The following is a 22,766-nucleotide window of genomic DNA, read 5'->3' on the forward strand; positions in this document are numbered from 1 at the left end:
TGATGGTATTCCTTTGAAAGTTTGAACATCCAGCAAGATCTCAATTGGTCTTTAAATAAAAGTTCATCTGGCTTCTGCAAGTTTGTTTTGACTGATACATGGAAACTGTGTGTTGCAGATCTGATTATTCTGTCTCTTGGGATACCTAGAAACCAAGCTGGCCTATCTCAGTGGTGTGCTCTTTCCATACAAGAGAACTAGTTGAATAGTCCTTGCAGAGAAATGCTTGAAACTTCGAACATTATTTGCTTTCAAATGTGTTTGCAGGTGATCAAGGCAGCATGTTTCTGGGCACTGCTGCCACACGACCGACACTCCGCAAATACAAACTTGAATGGGATGCTTTTAGCCCAGTTTTCTTGCAGTGGAGCATATTTCTGCAATCACAGCTCATCCTGGGCACTTCCTTTGAGTTGTCCGTGAATTTCTATCCTTCACTTGCACAGGAAATGCCCAGACACACATATATCCACATGGATATATAGAAGGGTGTGTAGGAATGGCTAAAATCTGAATTGTTGTTGGAAATTCTTCAGCATTTAACCAGTGCTGCTTATTTGTCAATTCCTTCTGATTTATCTCCGCAGCCACCTGGAGTATAACAGCCTGACAGAAGTCAACAGTGGTTCTCTCTATGGTCTTTCATCTCTGCACCAGCTTCACCTCAGTAACAATTCCATATCCCGCATCAACCCTGATGGCTGGAGCTTCTGTCAGAAGCTGCATGAGCTGTAAGTTGGTTTCCATTGTGGTGGGTTGGGCAGGGTTTGGTGCTAACGTGAGGTTACCAGGAAAGGGGAGTAAGGATTGTTCTCAATCACACGGCTTACAGCTCCTACAGAAATGCAGGAACTGCAGATTCCTAAGTGATGCCCTTGTTATTTGTGATGTTATGACCTTCAGAGCACCTGATTAATATATGTTTGCACCAGAAATTAAAAGTATATAGTGTCAAAAGACCTGGCGAGTTTGGGATCTGCTGCTTGCCAATGCATTTTAGCTTGCTAGTTGCAAGACGTGCTTAGCTTTCCATGTAATGACTGTAGAGCCTGGTGGTGTGAGGTGGTAGGAGCCACTGGGGTGTGCTTTGCTTGACAGACAGGATTGTGCTACAGTGTAGGGCCAGAGACCGCAGTAGCTGAGACTTGAAAGGTGATTGTGTGGGTGTTAGCACAGATCTCTGCAAAATAGCACAAGCTCTTGCAGGTGTTGCCTTTAGGGTAAGGCTGCTGCAGGGAGCCATCAGATCCTCCTAACTGAAACTCCCACAGCCAAAGAGTACTTGTAGGAGAGGCCTGCTCTGAAATTGAAGGGTGAGGAAAAGAAGCACTAGATACATCTAGACTGCCTCTGTGTACTTCTTTGAATGTGTATGTTTCATTCTTTATTAAAAGATCCTTATTTACCTCCCCTATTGCTACATCCAGTGGGTTTCAGTTACCAGAAGACACTGTCTCTGGTTGTACAAAAGAATTAATTTCTAAGTCCCTGACCCAAGAAGGAGAGGTGATCAGACCCCTGCTTATCTGTGCTAAGGAAGGAGATGGTCATCTGAAGGATGAGTTGCCTCTCTGAGTTGGTGGGAGAAAATGTGACTCCAGGACTTCGGTCTCATGTAAGGGCTTGAGAAAGGCATGAGAAAGGGCTGATTGTTTTCACCAGTCAGGTGCTAAGGCATCAAAATCATGGAAAAATCCACAGTGGGAGCATAGGATTTCATCACAGGTAAATGATGGTTTGGCTGCTGGGTCTTTCTTTTCGCTTGTTACCTATAGCTTGGTCAATGGGAATGAAATGTGTTAGATTTACTTGGTCCAGAACTGGCTGGCAGCAGGAGTCCCAGCAGCACAACAGATTAACCCCTTTGTGTAGCAGTTTTGGCTGCTGCTCTGTGTGCTGCTCCCCTGTTTCCTTGCCAGGCCAAGTTGTAGACAGACATTTCCACTTGTTCATTCCAGTGATTTCTCACTGGTGGAGAGATGAGAAGGTAGAGGAAGCAGCAGAGACCTGCTGATTTCTCTCAACCCCTACAATCCAAACTGCTGAGGAGAGGAGCACACTCTTTTTCAAATTAGCTGTCTCACTGGCAGGAAGCAGAGCCTTTACTTGTTGAAGGAAGCCTCTGCCAGGTGCTTTAGCTCTCGAGACCTTCCATCTGGTTGCAGCTCTTAAGAGAGGCCTCAAAGATCCTTCTGTCTGTCCATCTTGAGGTGATGTCAGGACGAATGGAGGGGAACATGCCTTCACCAGTTGTGGCAGGAACTCTTCTGTGTAGAATCAAAAGGAATGATTTTTTTTTTTTCTCAGCCAGGTTTAGGATTACTTTTGAAACCTTTTTTTTTTTAAAGCCAAAGTCTTTAATCGCAGGTGAGGACATAATTTTGACCGGATGCCAGTTCTTCATAACTAATGCTACAACTTCTTTAGGAATGAAAGTATGTTGTCCCATACCTTCTTCAAACCCATTAATCTTCGCTGATTTTTTTTCCAAAGTTTGCCCTCTGCCCACTCACACAGCTAAAAGATAGACAGCTCGTTTGCCGAGTAAATGACACTTTCAGTACTTCAGAGTATGTGTCTGTTTTGACTTAGGTTTTGGTTTTGCAGTGACTTTCCTGCAAGCCACAGACACATTTTTAAGAAGACTCATTAACAGGCAGTGCTAGAAGAGGAATTTTGGAGGTTTGGAACTCAGTACATTTTCTTGTCTGTACAATGAAGGATTTCAGTGCGCGTTCAAAGCTTGGTTGCAGCTCTTAAGAGAGGCCTCAAAGATCCTTCTGTCTGTCCATCTTGAGGTGATGTCAGGACGAATGGAGGGGAACATGCCTTCACCAGTTGTGGCAGGAACTCTTCTGTGTAGAATCAAAAGGAATGATTTTTTTTTTTTTCTCAGCCAGGTTTAGGATTACTTTTGAAACCTTTTTTTTTTTAAAGCCAAAGTCTTTAATCGCAGGTGAGGACATAATTTTGACCGGATGCCAGTTCTTCATAACTAATGCTACAACTTCTTTAGGAATGAAAGTATGTTGTCCCATACCTTCTTCAAACCCATTAATCTTCGCTGATTTTTTTTCCAAAGTTTGCCCTCTGCCCACTCACACAGCTAAAAGATAGACAGCTCGTTTGCCGAGTAAATGACACTTTCAGTACTTCAGAGTATGTGTCTGTTTTGACTTAGGTTTTGGTTTTGCAGTGACTTTCCTGCAAGCCACAGACACATTTTTAAGAAGACTCATTAACAGGCAGTGCTAGAAGAGGAATTTTGGAGGTTTGGAACTCAGTACATTTTCTTGTCTGTACAATGAAGGATTTCAGTGCGCGTTCAAAGCTGCATAACTCTTACTTTTTGAAGAGTTTAGCAGCTCAAACCTTCACATCTTTTGAAGTGATTTGTGTTCCCAAGTCACGGACATATTTTTCAAAATCCTATGCAACTGCCCTATGTGAAGAGATAAGCTTGTGAAAATGTGAGTAGTGGCATGTAGCCGAATGCTAGATTTTATACTCCACGTGTCAGTGTGAAGGCAACTTCAAGCTGAGGCTACTGCTGGTCACACTCACCTGCCAGTAGCCCTGCAGGGCTTACCCAACTGCAGTGACATCCAGAGATCAGGAAGAATATCCTGGAAGCGGGGAGCTGTGGGTGAATGCTTCTGGCTGCAGATCACTGACCAGTGACTGCCTGCTGCTACCTCAGGAGGTCCTTCATTTGATGAACCAAGCTGGCCTTCAACATCTGTAACGCTGTGGCTTTGCTGCATGCATAGAAGGTGTTTGTGTCTCATATGAGGTGTCTGCAGTGGTTTGTAGCTTCCCATGCCCTGCCCTTGGTGTCAAATCTCAGTAGCTTCATCTGCATCTTGCCTGAGAGAGAACAGCTTTCTTCCTACCAGCTTCCAAACTGCAACAGGAGTAGTACTTAAGAAAAAGCCTCCATACCTACAGATAGTATGGGCAAGGGGAAGAGATGGATGGAAAACTAGGAAAACAACCATCTTCCAGTATTAGTCACTTGTAAGTGGAGAAGATTTCAAACAGGCTGGGCAGTCCTTGACAAAGGGGTGCGGGAGGGAAGGTGGCTGGTTTACAATAGATACCTCTTTCCTGTGCATGAAGGGAAGCATTCAATTGCCTTGTGGTGAAATGCTTTTGGCTCTTGACTGGGGTGGAGCAGGCTGTGAAGACACCCACACCCAGATGCCTGGGGCTTGCTGTGCACAAGTGCAGAACGATAAGACGCCTCCTGAATGCAGAAGTCTGGACCTTGCCAAGAGCTCGTGTGAACTTCAAAATCCATCTGTTTGACGTCACTCTGCACCTCTGAGGGTGTGCGAAAGGAGACATCTCCTTTTTCATGAAAGACACAGAGGGGGAGGAGTGAGGATTGAACACAACCAGGACTGATATTTGAGGGGTACCTATACGTTGTGGGATTGAGGAAGGGTGGTGCTCCCAGGCCCTAACATAGCTCTGCAGGCCATGGAGAAACAGTAGCTTCTCCCCACCATGGCTGTAAGCATGTGTAGTGGTTCATTGCTCCCACTCACCTCTGGAGGACTCTCTCTCTGTTGTCTGCACAGAAAACTTCCATATAATTGGGTACCAAATGCCTCCTACTCCCTTGTGATTATCCAGGCTGCCCCATGGGTATCTTGTGGGAATATTTGCAGACTTCAGTCTTATTTCCTAATCAAGCTATTATGTATCCACCCCATACACATTTCTCAAAACATGATTGTGGGAGGCAGGCACTGGTTGGTGCAGAGAAGTTTGGAAAATACTGGTTGGACTGACAAGGGCTGTTGTTTTTTTTCCAGAATCCTCTCTTACAACAACCTAACCAGGCTGGATGAGGGAAGCTTGGCAGACCTTGGGGGATTGCATGTACTCCGACTGAGCCACAATTCCATCAGTCATATTGCAGAAGGTGCCTTCAAGGGACTGAAAAACCTACGTGTCCTGTAAGTTACCCCCAGCTTTTGTCAACTAACCACCTGTATTCCCTCCACAGTTTCTGTTCTGTCAAACTTTGCTGTTGCTTTGAGTGCCTGTGTCCTCAGTGTCAAAGTCCTCTACACATTGCTTGGTTGTCTTAAGCAGCTGTTGTGTTTATCCCAGTATTCCACTTCAGTTAATTTGTATTTTTTTTATTAAGAGTAGTTGGGAGAAATGCAGTTGGACTGCTCAGTGCTCTAGGGTGCTTTCAGAGTAGAAGGCTCTGGAGTAAAATTACGGGAACATAGGACAGGATCCTGAGTCTAGCACAGCTGAGCAAAAATCTCTGATCCTTCAGCTAATAGCTGAATTTCTCTTGCCATCATATTGACTTTAATTGAAATTCTTAGAAAAAGACAATTTCTGTTGGGTCATTCTGCACTCAGGAGGAGTAGGGAATGATTCCTTCTAATGACAGTTCTGGAAATGTACATATCTTCTTAAATGTGCTAGTGAGCATTTTTGCATACTGTTACTTTTGGTTTTTTAATTGAATAAAAATATAACATCCTGGGCTAAGAGGCTGTTAGGAAGAAAAAAAAACCTGGCCAAACAAATTCAGAGGGTGGGCTTGGGATCTGATTATACCAGAAGTGTAAGAACAAATGAAGCTTTACCCGGTCTTGGATTCAACCATGGTTGCAGGAAGCTGCTACAGGCACCATTAAAGGAACCAGAAGCCTTTTTCTTTAATGAAGAATTGGGCTCACTTGGGTCATTAAATGTTCTGTTGCTCTGATTTTTGTGGTAACCTCTGAACAATAAAAAAGTTGCCATGCTCTGTGCCCTAATACTGTATTGCAGAATGATCCATCCAGTGGTGGCTATAGCCATTTGTCAGAGACTTTTTTTCTAAAGTCACTGGCACAACATAATACCTGGAAATGTCACACTGGAAATGAGCTTGCCATTAGAAGATAGCAGCTTCTGGATTTTAGGGTTGAGACCACTGGACAGATAATCTGACCTCCTCAGGGATGCCAGCTATAGATTTGCACCATTTATACACTCAAGACCTGCATTAGATTGAGGTATGTTTGGACTTGCCTTAGAAGCATCAGAGGATGGGAAGTCCAGTTGTCCATTCCTGCAGCTGTGCTCCCTCTGTCTCCCTTAATTGTCCCAGCAGAGCTTCTGGCAGCTCTCCTTCCAGAGGCTCCAGGCTCAGCACCTTCATCGGGCACAGAACTAAGTTCTCACAGCCTGTGTTAGCACCATCCAAGGTCCCAGGCTAGTTGAGTTCAACAGGTTGATTTAATTCTTCCTGCAAAAGAAAAAACTAGACTTGGATACTTTTATTCCTCTTCAGAAGCCCATTATGGCCTGAGTAATTAAAAGGAAATGGGAACAGAAAGATCTTCCCTCTTTACAGTACTTTTTGCATCTTACTCTTTTCCTTTATTGAAGTTCACAGCGAAGGAAGTTTCTGGAAAGTGAGTTTGGGTTTTGTTTGCTTTCTTTTTTCTTCCTGTTTTAAAAACCTAAGCCAAAGTCTTTCAGCCACGGGGCATTCAGAAAGGGACCTCTCTGAGGCAGCTGTCAAGACTGGAACTAAAGGTTTCCAAAGAAAAATGGAGGGGAAGGGGAGCTGGTAGTTCTCTTCGCTCTGCAGTGAATGTGGAGCCTCTTTTATGTCTGGGGGGAGGGGGGAGGCGGAGAGGGAGTGTGTGAGTGAGCTCTAATTTAATAAAGAGAAAGGCCTATTGGGTCCTGCACCTGGTGAAAAAGACCCGAGCATGCTTTAATTATGGCCTATTGTTGGGAAGCCTTTGGTGGGTGTGAAACTGCTGAAATGTGGAGCTATTCAAATAGAGGTCAGGCCCAGAGACCTTGGAGTACAATGATTAACAAGGCTGCAAGCATTCAAGCTCAGCCAGCCAGAAAGAATAGGAAATTGGCAACAGGGGCTGGGAGAGGAGTTTGAATACAAAGAGAGCTAGGCCAAAATACCCCACTCTTTTTTTCTTTTCTCTCTATTTTCACTAATTTGCTAAAAAGGTTTTTATTCCTCCTTTCTAACACTAAACCTTTGAGTTGCCTCTGGATGAACAAGCAATACCATTTTCTTTTCCTTTTTCAAGAAAATACAATGTGTGGCAGTCAATTAATAAAAGCCTGTGTCAGAGAGCTCCTACAGGCTGTTCCCATTTGTCTGTTTCTGCCATGGGAAAGAGTTTGCTGGTCCAAAGACCAGTAGCCCGTGGTGGAACTGAAGAGGAGAACTGTCTGAGAAGGAATTTGCCCTTAAAAAGCAAACAGAACAACGAGCATTGGCTTGGCAACCATAAGGGAGAGGTGGCAACTTAGCTCCAGGAGGATGTATTCGCTCCTGCCCCACTCTGATAGTGCTGAAAATGTCAGCACATCAAAGCAGCTCTCCCAGGCTTGTCTTTATGCCACCACAGCATTATGTGTGCCCACACCCTGTAGGGCTGTTGAGTTTTTATCCATCCCTTTGGCACAGACCTGCTGGCTGATCACCCTGACATCCACACTGATGCTGGCTGAGGCCAGGGCTCCCCAGGGACAGGAGGTTTGGGTCTCACGCTGAAGGCAGCTGAGAAGCAGGAATTGTGGCTTTTGGCCATCTCCCTTCACACTGTTCACACAGCAAAGCCAAGAAACCATCCAAGGCTGCAGCCAGTTTAGGTGCTGAGAGCAAGAGACTCAGCCCCATCTCAGCTGAGGAGAATCATGGCAGTATTGACACCATTGGATTTTTTTAGATTTCTGTTTTCTTCTTTTGGGTTAGTTTGTATTTGAACCGCATAGCCCAGAAGCTGCACTGTGACTGTGTCTGGAATGTTGCAAAATGCAGGGGGCGTTGTTTTGGAAATATTTTTATTTTTCTGGTCTTTGTATATTTAAACTGGAAATGTTCTGATAATGATCTTCAAGAGGTGCGAAAGGGATACCTGAGGGTGCTGGGGGTTATCTGGATGGTTCAGTTTGCTTTATTGTTGGTTTTTGCTAGGTTTTCAATCAGACTGATGTAACAAAACCAACAAAGCCTGTTTATTTTTTGCTTTCTTTTTACTCAACATTAGAAATGATAAATTTCTGTCTGTATTGCTGGGTATTCATTGCTAGCTGGAATTAAAGCTAGGAGGGAAGGATTTTTAAACAGACTGTTTAAACAGCTTTTGTGGATCTCTGTTTGTTCTGTGTGCTTGTTTTTCTTCAGACCCTTTTGACTCATATAATTGATGGTCAATTTGAAAGCCAAGAGAAGCTAAAAGAAAAAGAATTCTTATTAATTTCTTTTTCAAAAAGTAGTTAGACAGAGAGTTAGGCTTGTATAGTGATGATTGTGCTTTCCTTTGTTGAACTTCCATGTTCACTGCCAGAAAAAAATGCAACTTCATAGAAAATACACCAAATCATCTTTTGAAGATAAAGCTATAGACAAATTCATGTATATATTGGAATAGCCAAAGTTACTTTCATTCATTATATTAGTATTTAAGGACAGCTGTTTCTTTCAGCTTAGTTTTGGGACTTTATTTGCTTTTTCCCCTCTTTTGTTTGGATGCACAGAACTAGAAAAAGTCTGAGACCTACTTGTTAAAAAGCAGCTTATCTGCTACTGCTGCTGTCTCAGAAACCCAGTGTTCCAGCTAGGAAGAAGCCAGTGCTCTTCTTGGAATGCACCATGTCAGCATGGGTCAGTGCAGGAAAAGTGATTAGTGCTGCTTTGCTGCAGGACTCTGCTTTTTCTGATAACTGTCAGGAGAAAATGAGAAGCTCTTCATGTGGCATTCTCAAACTTTCTTCCATTTGTTTTTAATGATGAGCCTGGGACTAAGACACTGATTATGAGTGCTCTCTTGTCCTCCCCCCAGGGAACTGGACCACAACGACATCTCAGGCATGATAGAAGATACCAACGGAGCCTTTACAGGCCTAGAAAACCTGAGCAAGCTGTGAGTATCCCTGGGTTTGAAGTTCTGCAAAGCAGTTGTGTGGTGTGCCTGTGTGGGGATGGGTCTCTCCCCTCTGACACAGCCTTCCTTCCTTCCTTCAGACGAGACAAAAATTAGCAGAAAATCTGACTTGTAGAGTTGCAGGCTCACTGTAGGAGTGCAGAGGTGGTTATCAAGCACTTGTGTTTCTGAGCAGATATGAGGTGATAATAGTCTTCCCAAAAGGATGAACTGACAGTGCCATGTAATGTAGTGCTGAGACACAGGAGAGAGAAACTTCAGTTTTCATCTATAAGATTCAGCACAACTGTTCCTTGCTTCTAAAGCAGTCAGCAACAAAGAAGACCCCTTGCAATCTTCAGTGAAGCACTGCTTGATGCAGCAAAAAACAATAAACAGAAGAGAAAAATCTCCCCATTTCCTGTTACAACAGAGGATTGAAACAGGATTCATTTCTGTGGGATACTGTCTGAGAGTGATCTTTTGGGCTTGCTTCCATGTGCACTGACAATAAAAGGCACCACGGGGCACAGGCTCTTAAAGAGATAAAAAGAAACCCAAGGCAAGCATGCGCCTTGCAAATGTTTATAGCTTGCTTGGCCTTTACAGTATTTTCACGTTGCTCTGTGCTTGTTCGTGTTCCATTTGAAATCAGCTGTATAAATCAGCCCTGTCAGAGAAGTCTCTTATGGCTTGTGACAAATCAAGAGTCTGCCTAATTGTTACCTCTTGCCTTTGTTTAAGTTCTCAGCACCCCCCCATCATGCTGTCTCTGATGCTGAGATGGCACAGCCAGAGGTGCAGTAAAAGCACCTCGATGGATAGCAGATGGCTGGAATGAATCCTGGCAGGCAGTATATTGTCACGATCTCATTAGAGAATCCTGGGGGAATGGGGAGAGTCATGGCAGGATTTGTGGGGACATGATGCTTAGGTGGAGAAGAAAAATTTTGAAGTCACAGATGTAGAGGGCATTTGATCGTGGGTGAGGGGAGTCACTGGATCCAAGAAGAGGGTAACCAAGTTGAAGCTGATAGAAGGCAGAGAAAGACTTAAGGATGGGCAAGGAGTCAGGCAGGGGGAGAGAGAGGCTGGTAGGAATTGCTGTGCATGTGGAGTGGGGAAATCTTCCCACAAGTTGCTAGGGAAAAGGCAGAGGAGCAGATGTGGTGAGTGGGAGAGTCCTCGGCTCCTTGTGCTGAGGTTTTTGGTTTGTCTGAAGAAAACAGTCAAACTACGTGAGTGGCTAGAAGAGTAGTGGGAGCAGAGGCTTTGTCCAGAGGGATTTGCAGGCTGTAGGATTGTGAGTCTGTAGTGCTGCTTTGACAAGGGAGAGAAGCTGGAAGAAAGGAGTGGAGAGAGGGAAAGAGCTGTCCTGGTGGGACATCCACTGTAGGGCATCCCTGCAACATGGCCACTGGCATGGGAGCAAAAGTGGTGGTGTCAAGTGATTGGGGTATGTTGGAAATGCTGGGTGCAGATAACAGGAGAGAGATGAAAATGTTAGAGGAAAAAGCTCAGCAACCGGGAGAAATGAGCACTGATGAGTTGTGGGGGTCAGGCAGAGGCCAGGAGGTACAGCAAGGAGCAGGAAGAGGAAGGAAGGGAGCAGAGGCAGCCTGCAGGGCTGGAGCTGTCTGGAGCTCTGGGCAGAGCAGCTGAAATAGCCATGGCCTGGTCTGATGGTTATCGTTCAGCACAGGGAACTGATTCAAAAGGTGTCTGGTTTTGTCTGCTGTTAGCAAAGGAGGCAACAAGGGCTTGCACAAATCTAAAGAAGCCAGGTTTGTCTTTTTTTCACATTGTTGACCTTTTGTCTTCCTTTGCATGTGGACTTGGGCCAGTTCTGGGTCTGGTGGAATACAGAAAAGGACATGTGCCTGTGGTTTGTGGGGAGAATTACAGCAAATTTCATAGCCTGGAAGAGCATGTGGAGCAGGTTGGTCTTGGACAGACAGGACTGCTTTAATTACCTAACAGAGCCAAGTGTGCTTTTAGACAGGTTGCTGGGATCATTAATTGTCAGCCAGAGTTTAAGGCTAGAAAAACCCTCAGAATATGAGATTATTTAATTATATTTCTTGAGGTGTTTTGGGGACAATTGGAAGTTTTAAAGGTAGCTGCTTGGGTCTGTTGTAGCTCATCAAGGACATAAATCCCAAACTTGTAATTTAATCTAGGTATGAAGTGAATGTCATTCTTGCTGGCAGGATTTTTTCGTAAATAAATTAAAAAATCTCAGCCTTTACAGCAAAGATTTCACTGTGTGATTTAGGGCCTGTGTTTAAACTGTCAACCAGCTTTAAATGCATTAGCATACAAAAAAAATGGGCACTTCAGAGGCGACCTTCCAATGAATTAATAATCACCTCAGCTCTGTGGAGATTGCCTTAAAAGCTGTTCCCCTTTGATCTGGCACAGATTAGCCTCTGAAAGGATTTAGCACAGAGAGGGTTGTTTGCTGAAATGAAGGTGTTAAACTGAGAGGTGGGGAGGCCAGTCACTTTAGCCTTCTCTGAATTATATATGAAGCTCTCCAGGATGAAGAGCACAGGCCTAAATTAAAATGTTGCTTCAAGAAAGAAGGGAGTCGAGAAGCACCGAAGCATAAAAAGCATCAGTGGAATCACTGGGGAACAAGGAGTTTCCTAATTATTCAAGCTGCTAAATGTAACCGGTTTTTTTGATGGCTCACTCAGCAACTGACATCTTCCTGCAGGTGCAAAACTGGCTGGAGGAGAAAATGCTGCTTTCTAATGAATTGCGTGCCTAGCGTGTAATTACACTTATGCAATCACCGGGCGATCTTGCTTGTGCCTCGCTCTGCGCAGCAGAGGAGCCTTCTGGAGTGCAGCAGGCAGGCTCATTGTGGGGCTGCAAACCACTGCGTTTGCATTCCAGCCTGCCACAGCCCTTTGAAGGGGGGCCGCTGGGTTCAAACCGTTTTGGAGTTGGAGAAGTGGTTAGTTGAGGTCTGAAAGGCCTAATGATTTTAATGAGTGTGCTGGGGCATGGTGTTGCTACCAGGGTGTTGTGGATTTCTCATGTGTCTAGCCATAAAATTGTATGCACTTACACTAGTGGTGTACACATTGTGTAGTCACATCCCCAGACTGCTGCTTAATCTCTGCACAGATGAGTAAACTGATTTAATCAGTATCTTCAATTTTCAAAGTCCAAGATCCACCGTAAACAAGAAACAAAAATCTCCAGTTTCAAACCCAAGCTCAGCGTAACACCCTTTTTAGGAATCTGGTTCCAGAAATTAGCATGTCTGAATGCAGCCATATGACCAGAGTCTGCATATAGTAAATTATTTACTATATTAATCATTCTAATGAATTTTTCAAAGTCTTCATTAATACAACATCCCTTTTCCCAAATGATGGTACACCTGATTGCACACATCCTTCGGGGCTTGGGGTATTTCACCCACAGCAAATGTCACAGATACTCTCATGCAAGAAATAAGACCTCTGATACCTGGTTTTGGTGCTGTAAAAAGGACCTCAGTAAAGCTCACTGTAGATATTTAGAATAATACTGTTGATAAAGCAGGTTGCAGCTCTCTGGAGCCTTTCATCAGCCTATGATAGCTGTCTCTGTTCTCCCCTCAAATACTTAACGAAGGGACACAGCTCTGAAAATTCAGCTGCTGTTTTGTATGAGGTTAACTCTGCCCATAAGAAAGGACTTTGAGTGCATGTCTCACTATGGGATGTGGGAGGTGGCTTTGCCTGAAACCAAAGATTTTGATTGGGTTTTGCTCTGGAATGGTATTGTGATTCTGGGCCTGAAGACCTTTTGTATGGGAGTAACTGGCCTTTCCTGTCTACCCAAGGATTAGAGTGGTGGCTCATCTGGCAGTACCACCTTCAGGGTGATTGATTTTGTGAGGACCTACTTGGGGGTCATAGTAGTGGTCGCCCAGTGGCAGGCACCCAGACTCCCTCCAAAGACAACAGGCTGCAAGGACTGATTGTGATACAGCCTCAGTCCTCACTGCCATATCAGCGTGATCAGCCCTATTTTTGCTTTCTACCCAGTATGGCATCCAGTGCTTTCATCCACACAGAAACTGGACCTTCTGGGTGCCATTGTTGAGACACCAGAACAACCTGATATTTGAAGAGTGCTTTGTGGAAAGCCCTAACAAGCTCCTGCAAATGGATTTGCCCGTGTAGTGGCTGCACATGCTGCATTTTGTACCTTAGCCTCCCTTCTAGCAAGCAGTGGGAGCATCCTAGTTTTAGAGCCTTTTGAGGGTGCAGATATAAACTGCACACTATATTGAAGCAGAAATCTTCAAGGGAAACTCAAATGCAGCACCAGATGTGTCTGTTTTTTACCTGAGGTGCTAGTGATGACTTGTGTTAGACACTGTGGGAAGCAGATGGTGATAAAAGATGCACCTGGAAGATAAAACTTAGAACGAACCTGGGCAAGGAAAGTGTTTCCTAAGTAATGACATGGCTTGATGTTTTATTAGAACAGTTGAGGAGGAAATCTGTTCTGCGTGAACCCTGCCCCTGCCTGATCACCACTGGTCAGTGTTTCTAGAGAACTGTTCCTCTGCAGATAGCAGCTGGGCTGTGACTGCTCCAGCTGGCTGCTGCCTACTCAGAGGCCCCCTTGCTGCTGCCTGGCACTGCCTGCTGGTTTGGAGAAGTGCTTTCTGGTCACAAATGCAAGTGAGCAGGATCCTCAGCTCTGTAGATTACCTTTTCTTCCTTTTGCCCTGTGAAATTACCACTCAGCTGTTACTGCATTATATCACTCTGCTGTTACATTTATAATAGGCCAAGGAAGGAAGTCAGTACTTGCTTCAGTTCGCTGCTGTATAAATCTGCAGGCAAGAGACAGCCCTCAGTCCTTGTGTGTGTCTGTTTAGGCCAAGCAGCAGTGACTAAGTTACCATTCTCCTGCTGCCTTGGGAGAAGTCAGAAATGAAAAGTGTTGCAGGGAGAGGCCGAAATCTTGTTAAATTGTCATTGCACTTAATCCTGTCCACAGCCAGGCAGCAAAGAATAGAGGGGACCTTCTGTTACTCAGCAAGCTGGTTTCCAAGCACTGGAGCAAACCTGCCTTTCTACGTGATATGACACATTCTCTTTTGTGCTGTCATCACTATTAAATTCTAATACAGATAAAAGGATTTAATTTCAGGAGTGGGAAAGTGAATGTACTTCAGCCCTCTTAATCTCCACATGGTTCAGATTTCCAGGGACTTACACTGAGCATGTATATCAGATAAAGCCACACTAATTGTGTTTCTTCTTTTTCTTCCCCCTTCTCCCTGTTTTCTTTCTGTTTATCTGGAACTGGATGTTTGGAAACTGCAGAACTCTGTTTGGAAACAAGATCAAGTCAGTGGCCAAGAAAGCGTTCTCAGGGTTGGAGGCCCTGGAGCACCTGTGAGTAACCCACCATGCCTTGGAGTTTGGGGAGGGGGGTCTGCCAAAAGTAGCTGCTTGAGAGATCTGCTAGCAATTTAATAGTGTCTTTGTAAACTGAGAAGCCAGTCCATTTGTGGGGGCCACCTGCTTCCTTCTCATTATAAGTCTGCCTCAACTTTGGCCTTTTTCTGTGCCAGGAACAAAGTTACAGAACATATGGCAAATCTGCATGCTCTTAATTTTTTTATTTGTTCTTGGATAAATATCGCCTTGACTTGCACATTGCTTCTTTGCAGGCTGTTAGCAATGAAAGTATGCCTTCAGATGTAGCCCTCTCTCCTCCTCCCTTGCCCCAGCTTCCTCCTAAATCTCAGCTCTGGCAGTGACATATGTTGCAGATGCCTGCTCAGGATGCAGGCACCAAACCTCCCCATTCAGCACAACTGCCTCGGAGCGATTTGCAAGAAGGAAACTTTGGCTGCCACTACATAATTTTTTTTGTGTCCCAAGGCTGATGACTCCAGCAGTGACTCATGAATAACTTCCTTTCTGAATTAAGACAAGTTAAAATATATGTGATTTTGCTCTAGATGTTTTATTGGCTGTTGAGCATATGAAATGTTATGACCATTGAGAGCATTCTGATGGGTTCGGGCTGCCTGACTGGAGGGGTGCATTCCCAGATAAAGGTTCCCTTATTAATGCTCTGTTGAGATTTCCTCTGCAAGCAGGACTTGTCTGTCCTCCACTGCATTTGGTAAACTTCAGCCTCTAATCTGACACTCTTCTTTTTCAGAGGACAAGTGAAATTTTTAATTGGCAATAGTTGTGAGGGAAACTTTTAAGAATACCTTCTTGGGAGGCACTGCCGTGTTTTTTAGACACGTTAGTATCCTCTCAAAGTCACTTCCAAATAGCTTCTCAGATGCCGTTTAGTGCAAGTATTTGCTTTCTTTATGTTTGCTGAAGGTCTAGCCTGGGATACGACATTCCTGACTATCTTTGGTTATCGTGGGGGCTGAGGAATTTCTGAGCTATGGATAATGGAGGTAGCTGAGACTGAGAAAGTGTAGTGAGAAGATGGGGTATGGGGTGACTTACGGACTTATTCCCATGATTTTTGCTGGTTGACTATTGTTCAGTAGTACTTACTCAATAATAAAGTGACTCATGGAAAGCCATTTCTGTGAACTGCAAGTGAACATGGCCTTAATGAGGAGCTTCCAAATCACTAGCTGCGGGAGTCGCTGCTTAAATATGGAGAGACTTTATTGGAGCCACAGAATCCCTGTCGTTCACGGTGCCTTTGGTTGTGTTCCTGCAGGAACCTTGGGGATAACGCCATCCGCTCCATTCAGGCAGATGCTTTTGCCAAGATGAAGAGCCTGCGGCAGCTGTAAGTAATTGGACCGTACACACCATTGAGGAGACAGGGATCCTCTTGCCCTGGACGTGAGAAGTAGCACATTGTTTCCAATGGGGTGTTATTCACATTACCGCTCATTTATTTCCTCCCCTCCCCACCCCGTCCTCCTCTGCAGGGTATTTTTACACGAGTAGATGTCATGGGGAATGTCTTGCATTTAATAGTGAGCGAAATTAGATCATGGGAACAGGTTCTTCCAGCAGGTTCACATCTGTGCAGTTACTCATCTCCGCTCAGGAAGTCCAGCCCTGGTCCTTTTAGCCATCTCTCCTTCTCATGCTGCCACTGATTTAATTCCCAGTGGTCCACCTGCTCCTTTCCTGTACCTGTGTTTAGGGTTCCCCTACTGACATTTCAGTGATGAGCACCATTTGAACTGGATCCACTTGTCATTCAGCCTTCTGAGGTAGAAATACGGATGTGTTATCAAAGCAGCTGCTTGTGCTCCAGGCAGAGGCTCTGCACTGTTATCAGACACTGTTTCCAGTCTTGCCTGGTTTCCTTTTCTCTTCTTCTCCATCAATATTTAATCCTCTGTCAGTGCATTGCTACACTCTAGTGCAATGTCTGTGGAACAAGGAATGACTTCTTTGGTATTTGGACAAGTTCAGGTTCTTCCTGACTTTGGAAATGGAGTCAGATGGTTGATGTTAGTGACATTTAATACCAGGGTCTGGGGAATGAATAAGATAAATGTTGCATGTCTGTTGTTTGTTTAACCATCTTAGCTTTTTCACTGGCTCTTGAAACAAAATTGAGGTGAAATACTGATCTTACTAGAGAAGAGCTTGTGGGATCCCAAATATTGTGAAGGAACCTTTACACCATGGAGAAGGTGGCTTTCACATAGGGGACATAAGCATGCAGAATGCTTTGGACTGAAGTTTTAAATATTAAGGGTCTCTCTGCCCGGTCCCAGCTTGCCAGCAGTGTTGTGCCATCATGTCTTAGGGGTTACACATCTTTCAAGGACAGTAAAGTGGAAAATTAGATCCCTGTGTTCCCTCATTCCCTTCCTCTCCTGTCCATTTCTTTCTTTTCTCCTTTCCTGGCTAGTTTCCAACTTCAGGATTTCCAGAGTTTATCAGGTAGAAAAACGGGAGGAAATTCACACCTTACTACACTAAAGTTGGGATTCTGCTGTGCTTTTGATATCCTTCCTGCTTTTGCACAACTTGTGGTATTGCAGGTCTTCTCTGTCCAGGGCCATTTTCCCAGTATCTCACATTCGATTTAAGGGATCAGACTGGGTTTCCTAGGATCTTGGACCAAACCAAAGTCTGAATCCTGTTGGTGTAAACTTACAGTTCTTCACTGGCCTCAGAGCTATGCTGAGCCAAAATTTGGCCTACAATATTTCAGAAAAATAAATCCTGAGTCTCCCTTTTTATTTGGCCCTTTTTCACAGCTCTTCCTTTAACAGGAGGTGCTATGTTACTGTTAAGATGCTGAGAAGTCTTTCTGTGTTTTTCTTTCCAAACTACTCTCTGTTTGTATTGGGTTTACAAAATGTCTTTGATCATTTCTCTCCCACTGCTTCAGTTAATCAGTAAACAGCCTCAGCTACACCTCTTGCCCTGATGATGCTGGTGTGTGAGCAGGGAAGGCAGGCAGGGGCCTCTCCACTTACACCTCTGGTGTTGGCCACTGAGGGAATGACACATCCTATGGCAGGAACTTGGCATCTTCTTACTGTTCAGTAATTAAGCCCTGAATTCATCCCGCACCAAAGATGCTCAAACCACAGAGGCAGAGAAGGAGCATGAGTGGTAATTAGATACGAGAAATGGGAGCAGGATGGGCTGTATTGTTGACTTGAGCCTCTGCTGCAGGTCTCCTTTGTAGATGATCTGCCTTGGTTTCTCTCACTGCTTGTCTGTTCCTGGGATCACTCTGGAAGTTGGTTAACAAATATAAGCGTACTAAGGAGTGTCACTGGAGGACAGGAGTGGGTTGCTCTATGTGGAGATAAAATGCTGTTAAATGTGTTATGTATTTAACATTAGTGCCTAGAGGACAGCCCTGTAGTCCTTTTTTTTCTTTCTACCCATGCTGGGAGGGAGGGAGGAATGTGTCTAACATGAAAGGGCTGTGAGTTTTCCAGCCTTCTCTCCTTGCAGGACTCACAGCAGGCTCATGTTGGTTTTGTTTCCCTGCAGCCACATAAACAGTGACAGCTTCCTCTGCGATTGCCAGCTGAAATGGTTGCCCCAGTGGTTAGTTGAGAAAGAGCTGCAATCCTTTGTGGAGGCCACCTGCGCCCATCCTGAGTCACTGAAAAGCAAGAGCATTTTTGCCATCCTGCCAGAAAGTTTTGTGTGTGGTAAGTCTTGCCTGTGTGTTTTGAGGTTGTATGAAGGGTAGGACTCACTTGGGAAACATTTTCTTTGACTACTAGCATGTTATTACGAGAGGGTTCCTGTTTTGTTTTGTTACTCAGTGGGATCAAAGGGAGCCCAAGCCTGTGTCTTAAAAATTTGTCATTGGCTACAATTTATTTCCCACCAAAACCACACAGCACATTGCTTGCATCTAGTGTGTTCCTTATAGGGCTCCTTGAGTATTAAATCAAAAGGGACTAATGCTTGTTCCAGTTCCAAATGGGGCTGCAGAGACTTCCCCAGTCCTCTTAGTTTGATCCTGCCAAGACTGCAGCTATAATTTTTTTTCACTCTAGTGTTCTGAGCTTCTCCTCTGGCTTTGCGTTCTTCACTTATCTTTTCTCCCTCTTAGAAATAACAAAGAGTTAAAAAAAAAAAACAACAGCAAAAAAAAGCAGGAGAGACTCACTCCATCACAGCTACATAAAAATGATCAGAGGAGTTCAAAGTGATGCTGTTCATTCATCCAGCTTTTGGGCAAAATAAAGGCCTGGTTTGGTGAGCCAAACTGTGCTGTGGAGCCAACCAGTGTGGATCCTGGGAGGAGCTACACATGGCTGTCTGATGAAGGAAAAACGAGCTTTTGAAAACACTGTTTAACCAAGTTGAATGCATGGCTTGCATTGAACATATAGCAAAAGCTTTGTTCCAGCTGCTGTCCCACATCCCTCTGGATCCCCAAGCAATAGGGCTCTGCCTAGGTGGCCTCTGTCTGAGCAAGCCTGGGAGGCTGTGCTCATCTGGAAGAAGAGATTGTGAAGGCTCCATCCCCACAGGAACATCACAAAGTGAAGACAGCTTTGCTTCTCTGGTGCCTGCCAAGTCCTCCAGGCACTAGTACTCTGGTTCCAGAGGCCTGGCTGTTTAATTAAACCTTAGTCAAATATTAAATTACACCATTTGTAGAAACCTAATAAATCAATCTGCTTGGAACCTTGCTAAAACCAACAGTCTTCAGGGCACTGAGTGTGCAAAGCTTTCCACCCCAGACGGGTGACAGGCAAATACAGCTGCTTCTGCTTTGAGAGCGCATGCTACGGTCACCTTGCTTGTGAGCTTCTATCCCTAGAGGTGGCACTTTCCACCCTGTAAGTGTCCTTATGTTCTCCCCTCCTGCTTCACACTAATACAGGCGTGAAAGTGAAGTTCTAAGTTCAGTATTGCTCTTCTGCATGGGTTGCACAAGGAAGGATATTTTCTTTAGACCGTAGGATCCTTCTGAGGTTCTCCTGCATTGGTGAAGAGAGCCAGGCATCTTCTATGTGTCTGAGATCTCCAAGTGACCATCTCAGTCCACTGGTTACGGAAGGCACCAGAGGAACTAGTGTAGACCAGCCAGTCAGTGGAGTTGTGGATGGCACATCTGCATGGCAGAGCCAGTCTCCATGTTGGAGAGCTTTGCAAGAGCAAGCTGCTCTCCTGGGGTAGGCAGCAGTGGCTGTCAAAGCAGATGTGCAATGTCGTCTTTCACTTCCGCACTGCTCCTTTCTTATTGCATCTCGTTGCTTTCTCCAGTCTTTCCTCATTTTCCAGAACTATGCCTTCTGTTTCCTCTTAGATGATTTCCTCAAGCCACAGATTATCATCCAGCCTGAGACAACAGTGGCTGTCCTTGGGAAAGACATCCGTTTCACTTGCTCAGCTGCCAGCAGCAGCAGCTCCCCCATGATGTTTGCATGGAAGAAAGACAACGAGATGCTGCACAATGCTGAGATCGAGAACTTTGCCCACGTGCGGGCGAAGGGTGGGGAGGTAATGGAGTACACCACCATCCTGCACCTCCGGCACGTCACCTTCACCCACGAAGGGCGTTACCAGTGCATCATCACCAACCACTTTGGCTCTACCTACTCCAACAAGGCCCGACTCACTGTTAATGGTGAGTAGGAAGCTGCTTTCTCATTCCTTTCCTCAGCCTGTATTGGTACAATTCTTTGGGACCCACTTTTGCCAGGGGTCTATTCCTGATAGTGAGGAGCTCCTAAACTCTCCACACCAGTTGCCTGCAACTCAGTGTGGCTGCTGAGAAATGCCATGTGAGGAGCACATGCCAGGCTTGTGGTGGCTGCCGTTCAGCCAAGCATTTGAGCATGTTCTTAACAGTTTGAGCCAGCTCTCTCTGGCTCTTCCAGTAGAGTCTATGCCCAATGAAATAAGGCAATGAAAATACAAAAGGATACCAGAAAGAGGTACTATAATGTAAGTTCTCTGTAGGAGAGGTCATGGGGTTTATTTCCAGGTTAATTGCAGAAGAAAATTACCTTTGATACCAGTTCTGATGCTCCTGAGTGGTGGAGTCTTGGACACTGCAGAGAAGTATATGCTGTAGAAACACAGGGTTAGGCCTCAGCAGTTCAGCTATATCCTACAAGAGTAGCTTGCCATCTTCTTGCCTCTGGGTGATTATCAAATACATCTCCTGCCTAGCAAGGAAAACAGAACTGCTCAGAAGATGGTGTTTCCCCCATGGAATTGCTCATTCCTTTTTCTTGTTTTTCTTTATCAGTGTTGCCCTCGTTTCTCAAAACTCCCCACGACATCACCAGCCGGACAGGGACAACGGCACGGCTGGAGTGTGCAGCTGAAGGACACCCCACCCCACAGATTGCCTGGCAGAAGGACGGGGGCACAGACTTCCCCGCAGCCCGGGAGCGCCGCATGCACGTCATGCCCGACGACGACGTCTTCTTCATTACAGACGTGAAGATTGAAGACATGGGTGTCTACAGCTGCACAGCACAGAACTCTGCGGGGTCTGTGCTTGCAAATGCCACCCTGACTGTGCTGGGTAAGATGCATGAGTGCCCCTGAGAGACCAAGTGGTCTAGAAGTGGGAACTGGAAGGGATTGCTGCTCAAGCTCTTCAGGAGTTGCAGATGCAGAAAAGAGACAAGGAGGCAGTGCTCTGTGTTGGTTGTTTCATTCTTTTACACTGTAGTTACCTAATGAAAATTCCCTTGCTAATTAAAAGAAGGAGCCGTGAGTTGCATTTCCTCTTGTGTCAAGAAAGCCCCTCAAAGCACCTTATTTCCTGCCTGGCAAAATTACTTTAAAAGGAAATTTCACTCCCTCTCTTCTGCCCTGCGAAACAGTTCATGTGTGTCAGCCATTGCCTCTTGTCCTCAGGGGTTTCTTTCTTGGGAAGGCCTAACACCAGCTGGTTATGGGAAGGCTTTGGTTGTGCTAGTTCTGTCATGATGTGCAGTTGCCATGCTCCTGGACCCATGGCTGCCTGGTGCATTTGGCATGGTGCATGCCTGCTGTGTATTTCTCATCAGGAACATCAGTTACGTTCAGTATTGTTAAATCTGTTGTTGCACTGTCCTCAGGTCTTAATTACCATGTTTATTCTCCTGCAGAGACCCCATCTTTGATTCACCCACTGGAAGACCATGTAGTGTCTGTAGGTGAGACTGTGGCTCTTCAGTGCAAAGCCACAGGGAGCCCACCTCCCCGCATCACCTGGCTGAAAGGTGACCAACCCCTGGTCATGACAGAAAGGCATCACTTCACCTCTGGCAACCAGCTTCTGATCATCAGGAACGTTGTTTTGGAAGATGCTGGGAAATACACCTGTGAAATGTCCAACACCCTGGGGACAGAGCGTGCACACAGCCAAGTGAGCATCTTGCAGTCTCTTGGCTGTAGGAAGGACCGTACCACTGTGGGGATCATCACCATTGCTGTGGTGTGCAGCATTGTGCTGACCTCTCTGGTCTGGGTCTGCATCATCTACCAAACCAGGAAGAAGAGTGAAGAATACAGTGTCACCAACACAGGTAGCTCTGCTCTCCTGCCATGGCTTTCTCTAGCTTTTTTTGCTTTCAGACTTCCCACTGAGGCTGAGTTGGCACGACAGGTACCATACCATCACACTGGAAAACCAGTTGGCTTACTTCATGGTTCTCTTGGCTCACAAAGCTGGAACCAGCTTTCACTTGCTGCTGAAGCATGTTCAGAGCTGCATTTCTCCTCTTGGCTTGCTCTTCACAAAGGTCTTTTCCACTTGGCAGTAGTTTCATCCATTGCTTTGCTACTTTGATTTTCCATGACCATAAATGATAACTCTTAAGACAGTCTGGATTATGTCCACAATGCTGGGAACCTTATTCTTGGGAATCTGTATTTTCAAAGACTTTGTATTGAAAACATTGAAAAATGAGACTTTGAGGCTGGAAACCCTTTTTTCCATGTTGCCTCTAAGAGCTGTTGTAGCCCTGCTGATGAGGCACATCCCTCCCTTTTTAGAGGAAGAAGCAGTGTTTATGGCTTCCTCTGATAATCAAAGGGGATAATTTGGTGCTGAAATAAGTGGTGCAGTGAGAAAAAAAACCCTCCTGCTGCTGTCAGTGTTATGCAGCCTCTGAACAGAAGTATGGAAGAACCAGCTTGAGGCTTCCCTACCCTGCTGGGATTTCCAGTCTTCCTATATTACATTTCGATATAGTACAACATAGGATTTTAAATACATGGGCTCAGTAGGACATCTTGGATACCATATGACCAGTGTAATGTGTCAGTGGAATTTTTATTCCCCCTTTTTTCACTCCTGAAAACCTAAGGCTTCATGCCTTGAATAATTCAGTTTCACTAGGTGTTTGTTTGACGGGGGCAATTGAAATTGCCTGATAGAAAATGGAGC

At 45.1% G+C, this 22,766-nt stretch overlaps 1 protein-coding gene across 1 annotated transcript in view; it reads left to right on the plus strand.

The window, feature by feature from the left end:
• The window catches only part of LRIG1 (leucine-rich repeats and immunoglobulin-like domains 1), a 195,501-nt gene that overhangs the window by 169,579 nt on the left and 3,156 nt on the right, over positions 1-22,766 (plus strand). The window contains 9 exon segments of the mRNA XM_009996944.1: positions 588-731; positions 4,821-4,964; positions 8,841-8,921; positions 14,264-14,335; positions 15,642-15,713; positions 17,903-18,066; positions 19,683-20,003; positions 20,631-20,912; positions 21,484-21,903. Of these exon segments, the coding sequence (XP_009995246.1) occupies positions 588-731; positions 4,821-4,964; positions 8,841-8,921; positions 14,264-14,335; positions 15,642-15,713; positions 17,903-18,066; positions 19,683-20,003; positions 20,631-20,912; positions 21,484-21,903 (1,700 nt within the window).

Source organism: Chaetura pelagica, unplaced genomic scaffold (genome assembly GCF_000747805.2).
Source record: "Chaetura pelagica isolate M959 unplaced genomic scaffold, ChaPel_1.0 scaffold24, whole genome shotgun sequence".
NCBI classification, from domain to species: Eukaryota; Metazoa; Chordata; class Aves; order Apodiformes; family Apodidae; genus Chaetura; species Chaetura pelagica.